This window comes from Centruroides sculpturatus, unplaced genomic scaffold (assembly GCF_000671375.1).
Source record: "Centruroides sculpturatus isolate CEXI.00-Female unplaced genomic scaffold, Cexi_2.0 scaffold613, whole genome shotgun sequence".
Lineage (NCBI taxonomy): Eukaryota > Metazoa > Arthropoda > Arachnida > Scorpiones > Buthidae > Centruroides > Centruroides sculpturatus.
This window is the reverse complement of record NW_019384835.1, coordinates 44,041-66,164: the sequence shown is the minus strand read 5'-3', so window position 1 is coordinate 66,164 and position 22,124 is coordinate 44,041. Positions and strand designations below refer to the sequence as shown.

The 22,124-nt window shown below is 31.3% G+C and overlaps 2 protein-coding genes and 1 long non-coding RNA gene across 6 annotated transcripts in view; all 3 read right to left on the bottom strand.

Annotated features, from left to right (window-relative positions):
• LOC111630194 (ribonucleases P/MRP protein subunit POP1-like) overlaps positions 1-8,876 on the bottom strand; it is a 60,893-nt gene extending 52,017 nt beyond the window's left edge. Inside the window, exons 1-3 of the mRNA XM_023374256.1 lie at positions 8,746-8,876; positions 6,072-6,246; positions 5,338-5,377 (exon numbers count right to left, since the gene is read on the bottom strand). Of these exons, the coding sequence (XP_023230024.1) occupies positions 5,338-5,377; positions 6,072-6,230 (199 nt within the window). The 5' untranslated portion in view covers positions 6,231-6,246; positions 8,746-8,876. The remainder of the gene's footprint in view (positions 1-5,337; positions 5,378-6,071; positions 6,247-8,745) is intronic.
• A 7,787-nt stretch (positions 8,877-16,663) lies between these two features.
• Positions 16,664-18,917, bottom strand: LOC111630204. 3 transcript variants are annotated; one of them, XR_002757475.1, is made up of 5 exons: positions 18,280-18,917; positions 18,020-18,170; positions 17,718-17,891; positions 17,407-17,613; positions 16,664-17,333 (listed from the first exon to the last, which is right to left on the bottom strand). It is a non-coding gene; the product is annotated as an uncharacterized LOC111630204 (long non-coding RNA). The 3 variants fall into 3 exon arrangements; XR_002757474.1 differs by having other exon boundaries at positions 16,664-17,613; positions 18,280-18,368; positions 18,441-18,917; XR_002757473.1 differs by having other exon boundaries at positions 16,664-17,613.
• A 1,404-nt stretch (positions 18,918-20,321) lies between these two features.
• Positions 20,322-22,124, bottom strand: part of LOC111630200 (uncharacterized protein C1orf194 homolog) — a 6,164-nt gene continuing 4,361 nt past the window's right edge. Inside the window, exons 2-4 of one of the 2 annotated variants that reach the window (XM_023374263.1) lie at positions 20,764-20,996; positions 20,542-20,687; positions 20,322-20,479 (exon numbers count right to left, since the gene is read on the bottom strand). In XM_023374263.1, the coding sequence (XP_023230031.1) occupies positions 20,466-20,479; positions 20,542-20,687; positions 20,764-20,996 (393 nt within the window). In that variant the 3' untranslated portion in view covers positions 20,322-20,465. The remainder of the gene's footprint in view (positions 20,480-20,541; positions 20,688-20,763; positions 20,997-22,124) is intronic. The other variant, XM_023374262.1, reaches the window with a different exon arrangement.

The following is a 22,124-nucleotide window of genomic DNA, read 5'->3' as shown; positions in this document are numbered from 1 at the left end:
ATAACTACAAAGGTGTACAGAAAGCCTACATATAACCCATTATTTATTCCCTGGAATTCTCACGACCCAGCAACCTATAAACTTGCAGCTTTCAGGGCGCTCATAGCAAGAGCGCACTCGCACTGTAGCAAAAGGCAAGATAGAAATGAAGAGATGCAATATATAAAAAAGCTAGCAAGGCAGTTTGGGGTTAACATTAAGGCTATAACCAACAAAACAAAAACAGGCAGCAACGAGCTCAATCTAAGAAATAAAAGGGAAGAGTATACGATGATGGAGTACAGGGCGCAGTTAAATAATATATACAAAAGAATAGGAGCAGCAACAAAAAAGAAAATAATTTACAAAAGAAATCCAACAGTTTACCAAATGTTAAGAACAGACAAAGACGAGGTAGACGGAAACCTTCTGCCCGGAGTATACAGTGTTCCAATAACAGATAAAAGGCGACAGAAAGAGCTGTTTTACATTGGAGCTACAGGGAGATCGCTCAAAGAAAGAATGATAGAGCACAAACGAAACATACGAAATGAGCAGCCAGTCACAGCGCTAGCGACATACATCCTAGCAGACCCTACAGAAGTTAAAGCAGAGTGGGATAAGGCAAAGTTAGTACAAAAAATTCACGACAAAAGGCATCTCAAATACGCAGAGGCGTGGCATATTTGTAAAAATAGTCAAGAAGGACAAGCAATTAACTTTAGAGAAGCAAGTAAAATATCGGAAGCATGGAGATCGAGCTTAATATAACGGAGCGAAATAATAGAAATAGCAAGACGAATTTTGGAAAAGCATGCATAGGAAAGGTGCAATCGGGCTACACGTGCATTATTATTAGTGATTTTATGGTTATATTTAGCATTGTTGTCTTTATTTATGTTAGGTTCATATATGTATGGTTGATGTATCATATTAGTGGTTATTGTTAGTATTCTTTATTTTTAACGGTAAACAAACGGCACGATTCTGCGCAATAAGAGTTTGTTTAAATAGCGTTCCAAAACGCATTTATCGTTTTTATGAATTCGCCAAGATTCGATTTTCGTTGGTTCGTTCTTGAAAAAGGGCATTAAAGATGTCCGAAAACGTTTGAAGTGTTATAATAAATTTGGCTGTATTATATAAGGTGTATGAGTAGTGTAATTATTACAATATACAGTCTACGAAGAGATTAATTCTTTGTTTTATTAAAGAAAAGATAAGAGTGCAGGCATGTCATGAGACAAGCAAAAGTCTCATTGATTTTAAATAGATTAAATAAATTTTACTAAACACAAAGATTAATCTATAAAAGCAAAACATAATGACAGCCTTAAAGGCTAAAGTCTGAAAGCAATGACAAGGACACCTGGTTGATAGGAAAGGTAGGACAAAGGAGAAAAAAATTGTACCATTAGTTTTCATTAACCTATTCGATGCTGAAATTTTTATCTGTTGCCTGTGACGCCATGTTGAATTTTCATTGATGTTAAGCCTAAAATTTTTTTTTTAAAAATAATAATCGTGTTTACTGTATCATTAAAAATTATTTTTTTACGTTGCACAAACAAAACAAATATATTGGATAATATAGAAAAAAAAAAAATTATATTTTAAAAGTTTGTTTTAATATAAAAATTGTTACACATAGTGACATCTAGTATCAAAAACGTTCCGATGTAAACACAAAAATATTTGGGATTGCCCATGTAGGTCAATGAGATCAACACGAATATTTTCAGGAACAACGCAGGACAGGTAAAAATAAATCTTACAAAAGGCACAAAATAAATTGAAAATTTCAATATTCTAAACTCAATGGGCAAATTTGAGATAACATGCATGCTTACTTGAATTTAAAAAATATTGAATAATGGAGTTTACGCTTAAAATTTGTGAAATTTTGTATGGATTTTTCAAATTCTTAAACCATGTTGTACGAGGGATACCTTGTACAACATCGTGTTCCAGATGTGTATGAAATTTAAAAATTATATTATATTAAGAATTCTTCTAAGTCTAAGTTGATGGAGATTACATTTAAAAATTTCATCCATAAAATGAGAATAATATTAAAATAAAATTAAATTAGGTACCCATCTGGTAAAGTTCTACATGGTGTATCACATGGGCTTTCCAAGGTCATGTGATACACCATATCGTGCTCTTCTACACCACTTAGAGAAGCAATGTAGGTGAGCTTGAATGGGTGACAGTGAATTAATTACATTTTATACAATTCAAAGATTAAATTAAGATTAATTTTATTTAATACTGTTTAAATATATTTTTGTTTATACAATCAAAATTCAAACATATCATGCCCTGTTTAATATGCTGTAATATAAATGAGTCTTTGAGACAGCTTGTGGAGAATGAAAAATTCCAAAAATTGATAAAATAAACCAGGGATGGGCGAGCAAGAGTTCAGTGGGAGCCAAAATGTAGGTTTTGCAAAATGCGTGGGAGCCGCAGTTCTGTACTTTTTTTATTCTGTACCGTGATTTTATTACATAATATAAAACAAATATTGAATTTTTTTAATAAACATATTTTTACAAAATTGTGGAAATAAAATTGTAAAAATAATAATAAAAAGCATAAATTAACACTTTCAGCAAGAGCCGCATGTAACTCAAAAAGAGCCACATTTGTCCATGTCTGATGTCAATGTTTTTTGTATTATGCACAAATTTGTTATATTTTGAATGTTGTTTCAAAAAACATATTATAATGAATTTAAAGTGAAAAAATCCAAAATGTGGGCATAAAAACAAATGAAGGTGCTTACATTGGTATTTGGATGAATAGTTGGAAAATTCATTCATTCAAAATGGATTAAAGTAAAAAATAAAAAAAAAACACTTTTCAACTTGGAACATCAAGAAAATAACTAAAGTGATACATGCTGAACCAAAATCAAAATCATTTTTAATGGAAAATAAGTTTTTGATTACTTATAATCATTATTAAATAATAGCAGCCAATGAAATGACTTCCAACTAAAGAAAAGTACCAATGTAACTTATATTCCTAAGAATTTTAATTCAAGGAATATTAGTTAAGATATAAATGTGTTGACAACAACCAAATTAATTGTTTGTACTCTTCTAGAAAAATCATTCCATTAAATGTCAAATAATATTTAAGGCTGAATTTTTGAATACTGTGCTTTTCTAAATAAGAGTATGTTTTTATATTCTGTATATTTGTGACAGGTAAAAATTAGCTTCAGTCAGGATGCTTGACACCACCTGTGATTTTTGGTTCATAGCAAACCTTTTCTGAGCATGAATGATTTCATATGAGGACTCATAGTAAGAGAACAGAGGAGGAATTAGAGAGGTGAACAAACTGGAATTGATTTATTTAATTCAAGGATAATAATAAAGGACATTTAAGCTAAACTAAGTGTATAATAATAAGCATAAACAAGTAACTAACAAATTTATCAATACATGTTTGCATCTATCTATCTATCTGGAGAGAGTGCATTCACAATTAATCTGCAGGTCAATCTAAATATCTCTTTTTGGTGATGCAGTCCCTCATCAAACAATGCTTATTGTTTCTTCTAAGTCAGTCAAATATAATACTTGTACATTGTCTTGCAATTCTTAATGACAGTTCACATTGCTTGAATGGTAAATCTAAACCTTTGATGTGCAAACAGCAGGAAAACTTGGAAGAGGAAAACTTTTGAGGAGGAATTTTTGTGAGAAGAGCCTTTTAATAATCAAGGCAGTGACTTCTTTTATATCCTCTCCTCATCCAAAACGTCATCAAATTTGGTCATCTCAGTATGGTTCCTTCCTACCCATTGTACAGTCGACCCCCCTATAAGATCATAGATACGTTCCATTTTTTAGGAATCCGATTTCTTATGAGTCGTTCCAATCACAGCCCGACACGTGTGAAGTTTACGGACTACGGCTGATTGAAAGGTTTCTTCCATAAAATTAATCGATTCTAGACTAATCGGACTCAACATTTCCAAAATACGTATATTTTTTTTTGCAAATAATCCGTATAAACTACGCTATAAACAAAAAATTGTAGGATTACTTACCGAGTGTGCACTATTAGACATCCCCATTGCTAAAGCTTGTTTTCGTCGCGGAACAGCTCAGCAAATAGCGGTCAATTTCTAACAACCTATTTTTCTGTGAAAACTTCGTAGAACTTTGGAGACATCATTAATATAAATAATTTTAATCGCCGTTGAATAAGAAATGTTTCTTTCACAAGAAATGTATAAAATTACAGTACTGTATTAGACTTACGGTACCTAATTTACATACTGTACAGACGATAGTTAGTGTAAAATCTCCATAGAGTGGCACCACGCTAGACAGCGGAAATTATATATTTAATTATAATAAAGTTACAATAAGTTAATATATAATTATATATACAGTACCTAATTTATATATAATTTATATATAATACTGTACAGACAATAGTAATCTCTCCGTAGCGTGGTGCTACGAACAGCGGGAAAGTAGTTTGGCTGCCCGATGACGTTTTACGTAATTATAGGAGTTTTTTACGGGTTTTTACAGATACCGTCGCAATTTTTTCGCAGTTTTATAGGAATCGTAATTATAGGGGGAGTCTACTGTATATACAATCTGACATTTTTAACACTTCCTTGGACGAGTTACATTTAAAGAAAAATGTATTATTTGTGACAGAAATGAAGTCAAAAATAATATCTCATGAACTTCATCATTGAAGTTTGCTTCTTTAACTTTTCAATAAATATGTTAATATAGATACAAATATTATTTTATATAAAAAAAAAATAGTCCTGGATTCTACATGCTATTTATATTATACTAGAAAAATCATTTTGTTAAATTTGAATTTTTGAAGTATGGTATATTTTGCTATTTCAAAGAGGTTTCCTTTTCTTTATTTTTCATTTTAATAAAATTGAAATAAATGTGATTTTGATTTTTTAAATGAGTGTTAATTTCATCTATCATGCAAATAGCCTCAACAAGATGCATACCGTTGAGAAGAACTACCATATGATGAACCATGCAGGGCTTTAACAATAAGTACCTTACGTTAGATCAATATATAATTTTTAAAGATGTTTGTTAAAGTTTTCAAGAACTCTGTCTAACAAGTAATAATCACTGATAATTAAACACCTAATGTGAAAATAAATATTTATGAAGTGAGATATACACTTACAAAGTAAGCAATACCTCACTTTGTAAATATTTATTCATAGTCATTGAACATTTACTGTGTTTTAAAAGCTTTTCTAAATTTTCAACCTTTTCTCTAATTCATTAATTCATTGATAATTTAAAAACTAATTAAAATAAATAATGATTTAAAACTTACCAGAAGATCTTTGTTCTACATCCCCTGAAAAATCATCTACCTAAAATTAAAAATTAATATTTATTTATTTATTTTACATACAGTTGGAAAAGTCTTATGATTGTTGATTTCCACCCCATAACAATAACCACCTGCATTATATGATAAAACAACCCAAGAAAAATTAAAATTAACATATATACATATAACAAAAAATAAGATATGAATTATAAAATGTAGTTAAGTACAAAATTATATTATCTAAAAGGACAAATAAATAGTATCAAATAATATAAAATTGTAAAATCAATGATGTAAAATTAAAATATATCATGTAAAAAAATTCATAAATTTAAAAAGTAAAAAATTTAAAAAAGCACATTATATTACTGGACAATTATATAAAATACATTTACATGTTCTTTTATATTGTGAAAAATCATAATACAAGATATGTTCCACTGGACAAGAATGCAATGCATTATGATAGAAATACGATCTACGAGATATGGCTAATAAGGAGTGTATAATCATGTTGTATTATGCATTCTCCTATCGGGTATTTGCAGGATGATCCAGGAATTGTATAATATTCCATTAAAATATTTAAAACATAACATATGGTCAAAATATTTTATTCTTTCCTTTAATTCATATAATCCAAGTCTAACACAAGCTACATTTGAATTAAAAGTGTGTGGCAAGTTACTAAATTTATTATTTTAAACACTTAATTTTATCTATCAAATACTCACTTGAAATTCTCCTGATTTAGAATCATTGTTCAGTTTTAATTTTTTTGCTGATTTTAATCCAGGTTCATCTATATCCATTTTCTCCAAGTTTCTCTTCTTTGTTTTAATATCATCAATTTCCTTTAATTTTCGTTTTTTCTTTCGATTACTTTGTTCCATATTTATCTAAGATTATCTGGGAATAATGTTCAAAATCATTAATCATATTTATAATGCCAGCTTATTTTAGAAAAACTTGTATTATTCTTTATTTTTGTCTTTTAAAAAATGCTTAAAGTTTTAATTAATACAGCTGTCATAAAACTCATTATTTTGCCGTAAATGTTTATGTAGTGTATCAATATCAAGATTGTTTACTTTTGGATCATTAATTGTCATATAAACCATAAATAGCCAAAATCTAAATAGATAAGTAATGTTAGGATAATATTCTGAGAATAGTACTGTACATATTTTACTGTTGAAATTGTAACATCTAAGGTAGTTCTTCTAGAGCTAGATATTAATTCCATCAAAAGCCTCTGAAATTAATTGGATCAAAGCATATGACTAGAAGAAAATCATTTAAACAATATAGATAAATGGTAGAAAGTTCTGAAGCATATATACACAAATTGCCAGAAAGTATTTTCCAAGGAAAGAAGAGAGTGTAATTTTTGTTAAAAATTTAATCATTTATTATTAGTTTTCCAATATAAAAGTTATAGCTCAATAATATTTGGATGTTTTGGCCTCTTTGTGCTCTCTGAGCGGTAAGGGAACTAAAACCACAAAAAAAAAAAAAAAAAAATATTTGGATGTTAGTTGTGAAGTAGTATACTTCTGTCAAATATGTCACAAAAATTATTATCAAGATAAGATTGATTATACTAAGCTAAAAATATAAATTTATTTCTATATACTAAATTGAAAAATCATCTCAAAATGTTACACTGGTGAAAACAATCAGAGGAACAAGTGACTTCCTCTTTAAAAAGTGGCAAAGAATTCCTCCAACATTAATTCCATGCTACACAGATGTACAACAATTTTGGTCATTCACAGAAATCATACAACCTACTTAAATTAGCACAATATCTTTAAAAAGTAATTTGTTCTGGATGTCAATGTGCATATTCTTGATCAGCATATTGTAAGAAGTGCAATAAATGAAAAAATGGCTCAAATGCATATTTTTTCATAGATTACTGTATATTTTACTGTATTTATTCTTCAGAAATGATTTTCTATACATCTCTTGCTCCCCCAAATGTTTTGACCAGTGTATGTACTGTATTTGCAAAAATTTATAATTTTAGAGAGAAACCAATATTAAGTATTCAATTAATTTCAATCAAATTTATAAATATTTAACTTTTTTGTCTGATAACAATGGAACAAATTCAAATACAAAATTAACAAAAGAATTATAACAACAATCTATATATATATATAGAGATTCTTGTTATAATTATTTTGTTTATTTCATTTTTATACATATATATAAAAATAAAATAAAACAACAAACAGATATAATATTATATATCATGTCATAATATTGTATATAATATACAAAAAATGTAAAAAATGGAAAAATTAAGGCATAAGTTATGAGCTCTTTAAAACCTTTTTAACTAAGTACTTCCACGCAGATGGTAGCCCTTCTGCATCCCTTGCATTAATGCTTTTCCTTCTTTATTAATGCTGTCCTTGTCATTCCTTAACATCTTATATAGGTTCAGAGTTCTTAATCAATTTGAACTTTTTGTGGTCCGAAATTTCTTTCATGATGGCCTTTGATATGTGAACTTTGTGATTTTACCAATATCATTGCATGGAGTCTTTGTTGCGCCTATTTTGTAGCTTCTAATGAATCCTGTTATCATATCTGTTCTGTATCTTACAGTTCTGGCAATCTGCAATATTCTGTTTATCTCCTCCTGTCTATCAACTACACTACTACAATACAGAAAGGCTCTTCTAATGAGAGTTCAAAAGGCAGCCAGTTTATATCAGTAAGGATCATTCGAGTGTGATGGGATGTAAAGCAGGCTATGTGTCAGTTTGATGTACTGTACACACTGGTGACCAAATACATTTCCTTGAATTCACTATCTATGTCTAAAAAATGTATCTTTGAGGAACCTTTCTGTTGAATCTTCAATTTAAGGAAGGCCGTCATTGTTATTGACTTTCAGATTGAATTTCAGATGCGTATACTGTCATGGCGGCGATCCCGACTGTTCGTACTCTCGACAAACTTCTCCCGGAGGAGAGCCGTCGGCAGGCTGCCGATTGTTCAACGTCACTAGTTATTGATTCGCGGTAGTTCTTGAACACACGTATCAATAACTAGTATGTATCAATTCAAGTCCGTCGGGAGAACGAACAGTAACGACCACCGCCATGACAGTATACGCATCTGAAATTTAACCCAGAATTCCTTACAAAAACATGGAATTAGGAATCAAGAAAAACTATATTGGTGTTACTACAAGAAATTTGGGAATCAGGCTAAAGGAGCACAAATATAATGTCAATAAGGAAACCGTTGAGGACAGATATAATTATCCATTATCTAATAAAGTTGAGCTTTACAACTCTGATAAAATCCCAACCGTGTCAGAGATGCATTTGTTTCCGAATTTCTTTACAGATAACTCCATTACAGAAACGAATTCAATGATATACTTACCATAGAAACGCATTAACATCAAGCCACGTGCTAAAGAACAGGCGGGAAATATATGGGATAAATATCATCTAATAACGTGTTGCCAACTTTATATTTATGTATAAATAATTCATCATTCTCATCGTAACTTCTGAAAAAAAAAAAATTATATAAAATAGCGAATACAAAAATAGATGATAATTAATAAATGGATGAATATATTATTTTTGGAACTTATATGAAATACGATAATACAGGTTCGTTTGTTGACTAAGAGGAACTTTTTAGCAAGATTACTACATAATATCAGAGTCGATAGATATACTGGTCTCAGCTTTTTTTTTTGTTGTTAACTCTTTCCGCCCTGTGAACATTAAGAGGGCCTCTTTTTGCAAGCCCATTATGGGTTCGGCCAGGCCCACAATGGGGCTGCGGGGGTGAGGGACGGGGCCCGACATATCCGAACGGACCACCCCCCGAAAAATTCCTGGGGATTTTTTGACGACCCGTTCGGATTCGAGCCCGGGTCCCCCAGAGCGGTAGGCTGCCACCTTGCCTACTCGGCCATCGGGCCAACTGGTCTAAGCTATCAATAGCTGTAATGTTATGAAAGTGGCGTGATAAATAATAAACCAAACTATCGCCGTAATTAATCATGGGACGATTAATTGCGACGATAGAAAACAAGTGGGTAATAAATATTTCTGCCACTTTGAGCGCTATACAGCCGAACCCCCTTAACGCGGGTTCATATAATGCGGATTCGTATATCGCGGCGAAAAAATTGCGACCTTATTCGTATAAAGACGCTAAAAGAGACTCGTAAAATGTGGTAAAACGTCATCGCCGACTCGTGTCGCGACAGAATTGGTCGAATCTGGACCAATAATGGATGAGCAGCGAACTACTTACACACTACGGAGAGTTTAGGTGGGTAAGTTGAGTTTACTTTCGTCTATACAGTATATAAATTAGGTACTGTAAGTCTAATACAATACTGTAATTTTATACATTTCTTGTGAAAGAAACATTTCTTATTCAACGGCGATAAAAATTATTTCTATTAATGATGTCTCCAAAGTTCAACAAATTTTTCTCAGAAAAATAACTTAGAAAACGCGGCCGCCGTTTGGTGCGCTGCTCCGCGACGAAAACAAGCTTAACCAATGGCGTCGTCGAACGGTGCACACTCGATAAGTAATCCTACAATTTTTTTGTTTATAGCATAGTTTATACGGATTATTCTCAAAAAATTATACGTGTTTTGGAAATGTTGAGTCAAATTAGTCTAGAATCGATTAATTTTATGGAAGAAAACCTTTCAAACAGCCTTAGTCCGTAAACTGCACACGTGCCGGGCTGTGATTGGCTCGTGTATTTAAGGATTCCTACAACGCGAAATTCTTATAAAGTGGAACGTATCTACCGCGTTATAGGGGGTCGACTGTAAGTGTGGCGTAAATTTCGCTTGAGCCTAAGGAAAGCCAGCTGTAAACATTTGAAATTTTTTTAAATTATGAAATTTTCTTGTTTTTAACTCAGATATTACAATACAGTAGTCAGTTTTTTGAAATGTCTACTTATAAATGTGAGGCCCTGGCTGGGATGAAAAACATTCTTTTAACCATATATCAAAACGAAAACGAATCTTGATTTTTTCGATTAATTATAAAAATATTAAGGGAACTGTATTATAAAGGAAAAGGGGGAAAATAAAATTAAAACCTCGCGGTAAAAATGGGAGAAAAGTTAGTAAATTAAATTTTTTTATAAGACCAACAAAAATGGAAGTGTTAGTTAAGGTACAAGGTTCGTTCAACACCGAACGAAAGACGGTGTCGAATTGTATTAATTAATAAACAATTGTCTTTCTCCTGAACCGATCTGGTCCAATTTCACACGATAACAGAGAAAGACTAATCGGGGATCGAGAAATGGGATTAATAACCAATAACGTAACGATTTGAGAGACCACAAGATATTTAAGCCCAGGCTACAAGGCAGTAGCATAGCGTGGGTGTCAGCCTCCCGGGGCGGAGGAAAATTTCGCCGCATCTTTATTTAGGTATCTCAGTTTAATTAAAAGACTAAAATTCAGTTTCGTCACAGAATAAGTAATGAAAAATTCTGTGCTCATTTCAATCGGTCCGAATAGTAGGTGCGACAAAAATATGAAATGAAATGGTTCAAATTTTTACAAGATATTATTATTATTTATTCTGAAATTTTGCCGCCCCCTAAAAATGCCGCCCCACTACGCTACGCTACTGCCACAAGGACACTCGGTTCTTTGCCCGCGTCCCGCGAGACTATGTCCTTCGCTGGGATGTTTCCACAAGCTTCTTTCTTCGTCCTTTGACGATGTATTCTTCGAAAGTTATCAGGGCTGTGGAGTCGGAGTCGGAGTCGTAGAGTTTTGATGTTTTATTCGGAGTCGGAGTCGGAGTCGGAGTCGTCAAAAAATCCGCCGACTCCGACTCCTTTTTACTTACAAACTTGTTATGTATATAAAACGGAAAAGTATTGGAAGCGTGTCAAATTTGACCCTCCAAGTTTTTTTTTGCTTTGCAAATCTACACTTTGGAGACCTCCCGAACCCCTCAAAAAGTCAATAAAGGGGAAAAATTCGCGCGCGCGTGTGTGTTGGCGTCTAATTTGTTTAATTTCTTTATTTTCTGTTCTGAGATATTAAACAATATCTCAGAATGGGTAAAGTTTAAGAAACGAAATGTGGCACTGTAGCTTGCGTATAAAGGGGCATTAATACTATTAAATTTTGGTTCTTAATTAAAGGTCGACAGGGTGAAGACATAAAAGTGGTCATGTGTCATATCTCTTAATGAATATTTTACTTGTTATTAGCGTTCAAAATTAAAAATAAAATAAAATAAAATAAAACTCATCTTTACCCCTCAAAGTAAGCTTTTTTTGCCATTTTATAATAGTACAGTAAAACCAGTTAATTAAGATGTTCTCGCTTAAGATGTTAGAATGTATATGGGGACATGATTTAGTTCAACCACTTTGACTTAAATAACTAACTCCTGTGTTAAACCATCTGACTCCGATTCTGACCACTCTGACCACAGAAATTATTAGGCTTCAAACAGGGTGAACGAAATCATGCCCCCAACACACAGTATAACATCCACACATATAGAAAAAAACCTCGAATCTTTTGCATATGTCGAAATTTCAAGGTGTCCCGAGTCCAAAAATGTAAAAATTTGGGAGGGGTAATTTTTTGACCGAGCGCTACACTTTTCCTCTGTTATATATAACAGCCGGAAAAGTAAAAATTATCCGGTATATATTTATTACTTAGAGAATATATATAATATTACTTAGAGAAGTCTTTTAGCTTTGGAATAAAAAGTTTCTACGCTCTATCTTTATTACAACTCTATTTATTGAATCTTTTATTCTGAAGTCACATAATGACATCAGAATTTCCGGGTCTCTTTCGGTAACAAGTCTGCCCCTAGTCGGAGTCGGAGTCGGAGTCGGATGGTAAGGAAAAGTCGGAGTCGGAGTTGGAGTCGGTAGATTTTTACGCGACTCCACAGCCCTGAAAGTTATAGACCTTCGTTGAGAGAAACTTCGGAAATTTCGATCTGCATTCACCGGACATCGTATCCTGTTCGAGAACTGGACTTAGAATGCAACATTCGATCAGCGAATGGAAACCACCTTCATCGCCGAACTTTCTTCTTTTTTTGAAAACTACGCGCCGAAATCGACAGGAACTTCAACCCTTCGTGAAAAGTACTATTGACTTTTATTGTAAATTAACTAACTTGTAAGTGTCTAATAAACGGGTTGTGCTGTTTATAAACGAGACATTGATCTCTGACTCAACCGCTCCCACATGTTGATTATTACCGCTGGACAGTCCAGACGCAATGGAGATGCAATGATATATCGCATATTATCGTTATTTCGTTTTGAAATTTCTTTTCATCTTTCGGCCCCTCACATAAATACTATTTATTTTGGTTTTGAACATTGTTTATTCGTAAATATCGTTAATATTTATAATTTTACTAACTGTCACTTTCATGATTTTAGACTTTAAATTTATTAGACTGTTTGTAATGTTTGTAATGTAAGTAAGATGTAATGTAAGAGGTAATGTTTGTAAGTAAGTAAGAAGTAATTAAGTTTGGATGTAGCGGGTAATCTCCGAAACTACTTATTCGATTTCAAAAATTCTTTCACCAGTATTTAGAATGGAACCTCAGGGTGGATATAGGCTATATATTATTCCGTTAAACATTCATATAAATTAAAAGATATCATCTATGGTTAAGGCTTTTATGTCCAACAGATGGCGCTACGAGTACGACGACCTAAGTTTGCTTTTCTGTGAGGCGTTACGCTTTTCTGTGAAAATGAACTAAAACAGATCATGTTCTATCTATCTATATAAATAAAAATGTAATGTTCGTTTGTTCCTACCGATTCCTTTGAAATTTTGACACAACGCTGCATTCGAATACGTACGTGTTTTTATATAATATACATGTCGAAATTCCCCCCATTGGGGGGAGATGAATAGGATTAAGGCTTACCGTGAAGAACTTTGCTTCTATTATACTATTTTAGACGCGGGTTTTTGCGTTTTTGATTGCGTTTTAATAGGGTACGTCAAGAGAATGTATACTAAGAAAAAATTTTTCGAAAAATTTCCCCCCACGGGGGAAGTGTTATACATTTATAATAGATACATTTTGAGCCACAACAACGCGTGGCGGGGTCTGCTATATATGGACGTGTTTGTACTGTACCTATACGTCACTCTGCAGCCAAAACTACACATCGCACATGAATGGTGTTTGTATGTGATATTAGCCCCAAGTCTCCCATCGTGCACTATGGTGGTTGCGTCTCGGTAGCTATAAGGGTGTGAGAGATATGGGGTTTGAAAGTGGTTGACTTCGAAAATGTGTGATGCTTCAATGAGAATGTTCCAGTTTTTTCTAGAAAGTTCCAGAACCTACAGGTGAAATTTGGTACATAGTTAGGGTACGTCATGAAAACGCACGCTAAAAAGGGATTTTTCGAAGTTCCCCTGCGAGGGGAGAGGGAAAGCATTAAGGCTTAATATAAAGAAAGGCTTCTACTATACTATTTTACATGCGATTTTTTGTTTTAAATTGCGTTTTAGTAGGGTAAGTCATGAAAACGCACACTAAGAAGAGATTTTTCGAAATTCCCCCACGAGGGGGAGAGAGAGAGAGCATTAAGGCTTAACCTGAAGAACGGCTTCTATTGTACTATTTTAGATGCGATTTTTGTTTTTAATTACGTTTAGTCTTCATTGAGTACTTAGGGGTATTAAATTGATAACATTTCAGACATTGTTATAAATATTTTTTATATACTGTATTTCGATATTTTAACCAAATGTTCGAACCGTTTTATATTCGAATTTCTTTTTGCATATTGATTTGTATATAGAACGATTGTAAACGTTCCAGAAAATTGATCAAATAAAAAACAGTTTCGTTTGATTCTCAGCAATTATCATTCTCAGCGGTAGGTGTTAAATAACAATTACAGTACTATGGTTGTTGAAATATTAAATGTAAGTAGGATTTGCTTGCAAAATCAGCGCGAGCGAAGCCGCGGGTAACAGCTAGTATATATATATATATATATATATATATTGTTCCTGTTACATTACCCTCCGAATTTCGTCAGGTCCAGACAGGATCTTTTCTCTTTTAAAGAACGCATTAAATAGTTTGATACATTATATCATTAATATTTTAATGATATAATACATACATATACAGTTATATACAGTCTTATTGGATCCGCCTAAAAACACCAAAGAGGAACTTGTTTAATTCTTAATGTATTTTTACACCTTTTTACTTTCCTGGCTGCTATATATAACAAAGGGAAAATATAACGATAAATAAAAAAAATCATCCCAAATTTTTACAATTTTGGACTTTAAAATTGAATTTGAAATTTGGACTTTGAATTAGCATTTACAATTTTTTATAAAACCTATCTCTACCCTGAAAATTAAGCTTTTTGCCATTTTATAATAATTAAAAATATAAAAAGTTTTTTAAAATAAAATGTCATAACAGATGGTGCCACACACGCAGTTTTAAGTGTTGCCTGGAAAGTTAAGCAACTCGTTGCTGGATTTTTTTAGATGATTTGTTTCGCAAAGCTCTTATTTCTACTTACTTTACAAAATATGAATAATCTATATGGAATATCTATCCTACTTCTGAAAATCTTACACAATTCAAAAATACCTGTAAACGCATACTTTACAACATTTACCTAATTTAATTTCATTTACGGGATTGTTTTTAATGTTTTTTTATAATGATGTGAATGTTTTTTTTTACTTTTTGTAAGTTTGCTACGGGTTTTACTGCTACTTGGAGTGGAAATATTTAGTCTTAATCAGATTTTTCCTATTGTATTTAAAGTAAATAAAATATTATTTAAGTTTCAGTACTGAGCCGATCTTTATACACCAGTATAAAGTCCTATTAATAAGTAAAGTCCAAGTAGACAATTAACAATAAAATATTACTTAAGTTTTGAAACATTTTTCTTATGTAGACAAAAAATTCTTTAAAGCAGGGATGCACAACCTTTTGTGAAGAAGGGCCAAATTAGGATTAAGTTTACTGACTGGGGGCCGGACCTCCAAGCAATTAATGTGATGGCTGAGATTGGATGCTGGCGNACTGCTACTTGGAGTGGAAATATTTAGTCTTAATCAGATTTTTCCTATTGTATTTAAAGTAAATAAAATATTATTTAAGTTTAATGGGTCATTTACTGGGTTAATAGATCAATAGGAAAGAATGGTGATTTTAATAAAGAAAACTTTATATTTTGTCTATCATTGATCTATTATTTTGTTGCCAGGATGTCCGGTGTCTACTTGGCGATAGCCAGTTGACCACCGCCCACTCTCTGTCGCAAGTTGACTGTGTTCCACTCAAAGTTTACTAAAGTTTGATTAATCTGTCATGTATCATGTGATGTTATAACAGAACAAAAATGTCACAAATGTGGAGCCGAGCAATACGCATATACGCAATCATGTACAGTACATCCGGGACTCCAATACGTCACATGCAAGTTGTGTATAAAAATGATATGTAACTCGACTTCTAAATATAAATTAGACCTTCATAAATATAAGTAAATTCAGAAAAAGGACGTGTTGAGCCTTTTTTCAAAATTGCAAGGTCACAATTCCGAATAAACAACAAAAAATTATGTTTAATATGATCTTAAATTGCACGAATTAATTTTTATTTAAAAATAAAAAATTATTTAAAACATTAAAATTATTTATGTTTCTTTTAAAGTCTTAATTTTTTAAAAATGCACTCATTTTATCACTCCCTAGAATAGTTTATTTTTTTTCTTCCTTTATTTTTTTAGCATTAAAAACGTTGGTTATTAATTTTCTAAATAAAAAATTAGAAGCTTCTGCAAAATATATTTTTTTAATAAATTCATTAAAATTATGTTAAATTCTTACAAAATAATTTCGATTTATTAATTAATACCGGTGCAATTAATTTATATGAATAAAAGTTTCATATAAAATACTTTATGAAAGCTTTGAGTTATATTGTAAACACGGTGTAAGAAAGAAAGATGAGGATGCTCTAATAACAATGCAATAAAACCACTAGTAACGTTGGGGATTTTCCTATTGAAATATAGTTGTCTAACTTGTAAGTAGTAGTTTCATTTTAATATACTATAAACATAATCATAAAGTAAATGAGAATTTTGCAGAGATATAGAGTAATTAGAGATTAGACATTTTCTGTTTTTAATCATTTATTCATTTATAATTATAATACAATAAAACTTACTCTGAAAACATCTTTGAAAATGTTTTCTTTTTCTTGCTTTCCAATCCAAGCAAATAATTCTTTTGTTTTGCATATTGGCATTATTCTTAATAGAATATAATAATAAATTATGTAACCTAGCATCTCTTCTGCATGTTCTTTACATAGAAATTTCAATGCCTTGTTACATAAAACCTGTTTTATGCACTTTTCATAAACAGATACTTTATAATGTTTTTCAAAGTAGTCTTCACAATTTTGTATTTGTAGCCAAATCGATATTTTTTGAATAAATTAATCCGTTTCTATTTTTCACATTAACAAGTTCAGCTTCTTTTAAACTGGAAAAGAATTACTGCATGTAGAAAATGCCTCGATGCTAACTTGATAGAGTTTTCTTTAGAAAATGTCTAAAGATAAAACCACAGACAGAGTAAATACTGTAATGCAGTCTCGTACTTCTGCTTTGCTGTAATCATGTTCAAAAACAGCAACACATTCTGGAAGTGACTGAATTAAAAGAGTGTCCAGCCTTTTTAAATGTTATTAATGTGAGTGGCTTTTATTGAATTTGAGGTTTCTGTTGTCAAAGGCTGGAAATCTATCAAATCCAAAATTGGTTATTGTTCATTAATTAATAGTGCAATTTCCATATATGAATGATTTTATCAAAGAGTAAATCATCAGCAGTTATTAAAGGTGTATAAATGTTAGTACTGCTGGATGATCATTTCCCCACTAGCTTGACGAATTGTACTAAAGAAGCGTTAATATATAAAAAAAAATTATCGAATTGATGAAAATTCTTTAATTTAGCTTATATGCTTACCTCAAAAGGATCTTGTTTAATTTTCCCTGTTAAAACATAAGTGTAATTGCAGTCATATAGAAATCAGATTTGTATCAAATTGAATCAGATCTGTAGCTGACATAAAGTAACTTACAGCCCCCAGCTGTTTGGAGAGTTAAAAACTCTTTTGGTAGAATATGCCTGTTTTTAACACTGTTTAGCCACTTGAGGTTGTCTTTAAGTTGTCTTTAAGAAATAACCAATTTTGTTAAATTATTAAAAGAAAACTACAAAAGTCACAAAAAGCATAAAAGTAAAAAAGTATGGAAATACAGTATTTTCACCCATACTTGTAGATCATTTGATTCTTTTCTCACATCTTCAGAAGGAAATCGTCTATTAAGAGCATCAAAACGATCATTTATACGTTTTGTGAATCTGATTGTTAGATTTACATCAGTAATATTGATGTTATTCCTGTGAGCATAAAACTTCAGTCTATCTGCAATTAACTTGTTAAATACCTATAAGACAAATTGAAGTATTTTTATAAATCTAAAATTTACCTAAACCAAGTTTGGTTCATCATCTAATTTTTAAGATAAATCGTAAATACTATTATCCATTGTATATGTATTCTATAGAAACATACTTGGGTAGCCAATTTCACTTTCATTTTTTGAAAAGTGTTTGGATAAATATGATTAGGAATTAGATTAGGACAAACTTTTAAACGTCTTGCTTTGCAATCCAGGCAAACAAAACTTGATAATGTTCTCATTTATGAAATTCATCATTCAAAGCTAAATAAATAAATAAGTAAATATATAAGTTACTGTTAAAAATGTAGCATTTTATTGTTTATAAAAAATTAAACTAAATGTGAATTATGTCCATTAAAAAGCCGATTACCGACAATTTTTATGAGATGAGGAGTGTCAGAAAATATGAAAATTCTTCTGTTGTCATCTGAACGACTCATAAAATAAGTTTAGCATCACCTAAAACAAAACATCACAAAACTATGTAAAACTGCTTCGATAAACAAATTACCATAAAATTTTTAAGTTTACCTAAGATCGCATTTATTCCCAGAAAATTCCACATACTTCTGTTAATAGCATTCCATTGTTTAGTAACAAAGTGGGGTGCGAAATGTCTTTTGCAAACGAAATCTCTTGATTTGTAGTCTAAAGTCTATTTTCTCTAGGAATCATTCTGCACTAGTAATAATTCCAGATCTTTAGATTCTTTAAATAAACATCTCTAAACATTCTCTATAATTCTAAATAAAATTCTCTAAACATGTGGCATATCCACATTGCATCCAGTCACAAAACATGAAAGAAACGGGATTTTTTTAGGTGTAATAAAAATTTTAGTACCAAAATAGTTACATTTCTTGCCATAGATGGCAGTTGATAAGATTACATAATTTGTGAAGTTGTTACTAGAGCTTATAATAAGAACATTTTTATTTATTTTTTAATCTTACTTTAACAAATTTACAAATAATTTCAGTTTTTTACAGCGCCATTTATGGCAAAAAATGTAACTATTTTGGTACTAAAATTTTTATTACATCTAAAAAAATCCCGTTTCTTTCTAAGCATTTCTGTGAAAACCGCATCATATTATTGTAAATAGTTTGTGTTATTATTTTTTTGAAAATGTCTGTGACTTTTGAATCACCCTGTATATTGAAAAATTCAGCATTTATCTTAGCAACGGAAAACTTATCTCATTTTTATCAAAATATGTTAATGATAAATTATTCCAATTGTTATTATTTTAATGATAAGAAAGTCTGTAGATGAATTTTTTAAATTCTAGACATATTCTTTCAACTTTCTGTTATCTGAGGTTAGCCAAATGGTTGTCCGATAAAGTTCCCATGAATCTTCACTGAGTTCAGGTGCATATGTTGTTTCAAAGGTTCATTTCCTCTCGTAATAGAGCAAATGATTATATCTAAGCAACAAAATGCTGAAATTTTTTCAATGAAATCTAATCTGTTCTTCAGATCTATGTTAATTACTAGTTGATGTTAATTACTAAGATGGATAAAATTTTATAAGTCAACGCAATACTTGGCAATCTTACAAGGATAGATGCCTCTAGGGATGACTTTCTATACGAAACTGATCCTATCTATGGTTAGACATGTTAAGAAAACCCGGAAACACGTGGATAAGTCGTTGGTTCGCGCCGATCTATCAGTGTTCAGTGGTTTTATCCACTAGTCACTGGCGGGCCCATTAATTACTAAGTAGAAACAGTATAACTTTTATACTTAAGGAAACCAAGAACTTGTCTGGAACACGTTTTAGAGAAACCGAAAACAGCTAAAGAATTAATTTGTAATACTATTAAAAATTTCAAAAAGGTCCTGAGTTCACCCGAGAAAACATGGCTCAGTCATATACATCTGATGAGAATACGTTTCCGCATCTTTACATACAATGGAAACGTATTCTCATCAGACTTGTGTGGTTTCAACAGGATGGGGAGACTGCCCACACAGCTAGAGCATCAATTGACGTTATTCGTCCTCTTTTCCCTGGTTGCTTCATTTTCAAGTTCAGTAACATTCATTGTCCTCCTCGTTCGTCCCACCTATCCATGTGCGATTATTTCTTGTGGGAACACCTCAAGGCACGTGTATATGAGCATAAACCCGTTCTTTGCAATAACTGAAGGAAGCTATTCGCGTGGAAGTCGCCAAAATCGCTTCCAGAAATGCATTACTGATAACCGACACCATATGGGTTGTTTTCCATTCTTGATTCTGTAAAATGCTATTTCGATACGAACTCACATCTTCCAACAAATATCTTTTGAAGTAACAATTACGGATGTGATTTTTTAAAAAAAACGTCAGTCCTTTCTGCCCCACTCTGTATATATTTAATTATAGTATAAATTTGTAAATTATTCAACTTTATCATATTTTATGGTTTAATTATTGTTTATAGATTATATAATTTAGGTAAATATTTAGTATAATTTTCGTTGTAATTTAATAGTTTATTTATCGAAAAATCCTCCGTGTTTGTTTCTGTCGTATCCATTTTTTGTTTGAGATATGTGTGAGCTTTCTATAAAAAAGAAACTTTAATTATAAAATCATTATTACTGAATAAAGCGTAATATATATTGTATAATTCATCGAACCTATTGCCATGCTTTTATTCGTATTTATATTTTTTCTTCTTTCGGTCAAAGTGGCTATATATATTGGATAATTTCGGATACCATAATTAACCATTCCTTTATCTTTCTTCATTTGATTATTCTTCTTATTAGATTCTTTGCACAAACTGAAATTTGATTGAAATGATATTTAATATCTATAAATGGATATAAATGAAATAATGTAATTAAAAACTTTTATACCCATTTTTGTGTTCCAAGGTATTTGGTTGTAACATTATTCCAGCGGTTGTTTCGAGCCATTGATGATGATGACTATATAAAGCATTCAGTTTCAAATCCAAAGAGTCGTTATTACAGGGTTCACATTTAGTGACAGAAGCCCGTTTCTTAAAGGATTCAGTCCAACGCAAATGTAGTTTTCTCCAAATATTTTCTTTCTGCACATCTTGATGAACTTTGTAACAGTTGTCGATCTAAAAAAATTTTTTTTTTCAAACTGAAATGGACTTATCTAAATATATTTTAATTCTAATATTTTTGAGCTACTGAAACATTTGAAGATTCGAAAAAGATAAACACAGAACATTGAAACTAATTAAATAAAATCTCATTACAGCCGGGAAAGTTGCGCAACTCTTTGCTGAATTTTTGTTAGTGGAAGACGATAATCTCATATACTATCAACAAAATGTATAAATAAATAAATAATCTCCAAAAGAACATGTCATTGACTTTAACATCTTGCGTGTTCATGATAGACCATAAAATTATTTACTTATTACATAATGTCAAAGTATCTGGACCTTAATCACAGTAATCATTAGAGGTTCAATCTGACATCCGAGCCAAAATTCAAAATAATATAATCATTATTTTTCAAAATAAATGATTAGAAACTTTGTACAAAAGAGCTTAATTACAAACTTAAATGTGACTTTGCTGTAAATTAGAATGATTTCGTTTATGTATAATTATCTGAACTATTCCATTAACTGAAATAACTCCTATCGAAATTAATTCAGTTAATATACGTTTCATACGATTACATTCGAAACATCCTCACTATATTGGATTCTCGGCCGAATATGTGGCGGTACAAAGTAAAGGAATGGGGGGCACTGTCTGTCCGTTTCTAGTCTTTATGCACTCTTATGATTTTAACAAGGGTCGTGGAGTCGGAGATTTATGGTAATTTAAGCGAAGTCGGAGTCGTCAAAAGTCGTTTTATTTTGTATTTTTTAAAAATAATTTGAAAATCGTTGTCATTACTTTTTATTACGACTGTACGTATATATGTTACAGTCAAAACCCGTTTTTAGTTAGAACGCGTTTTAACTAGTTGAAACTAGTTTATACTAAATGTCTTTGTTAAAACCCGTTTTGTCTAGTTAAAACTAGTTTTAACTCAAATTCATTTTTGACTAGCAGTAAATTCTAGTTTTTACTGGACAAAACGGGTTTTGTCTAGTTAATTTACTGCTGTATATGTTTTGATTTTAGATAAAACCAGTTTTAACTTTTAACATTAGTTAAAACTAATTTTAGCTACATAAATATGTTTGGGGGAAATAAAGTTATGTATAGTGATTCGGCGGAAGATG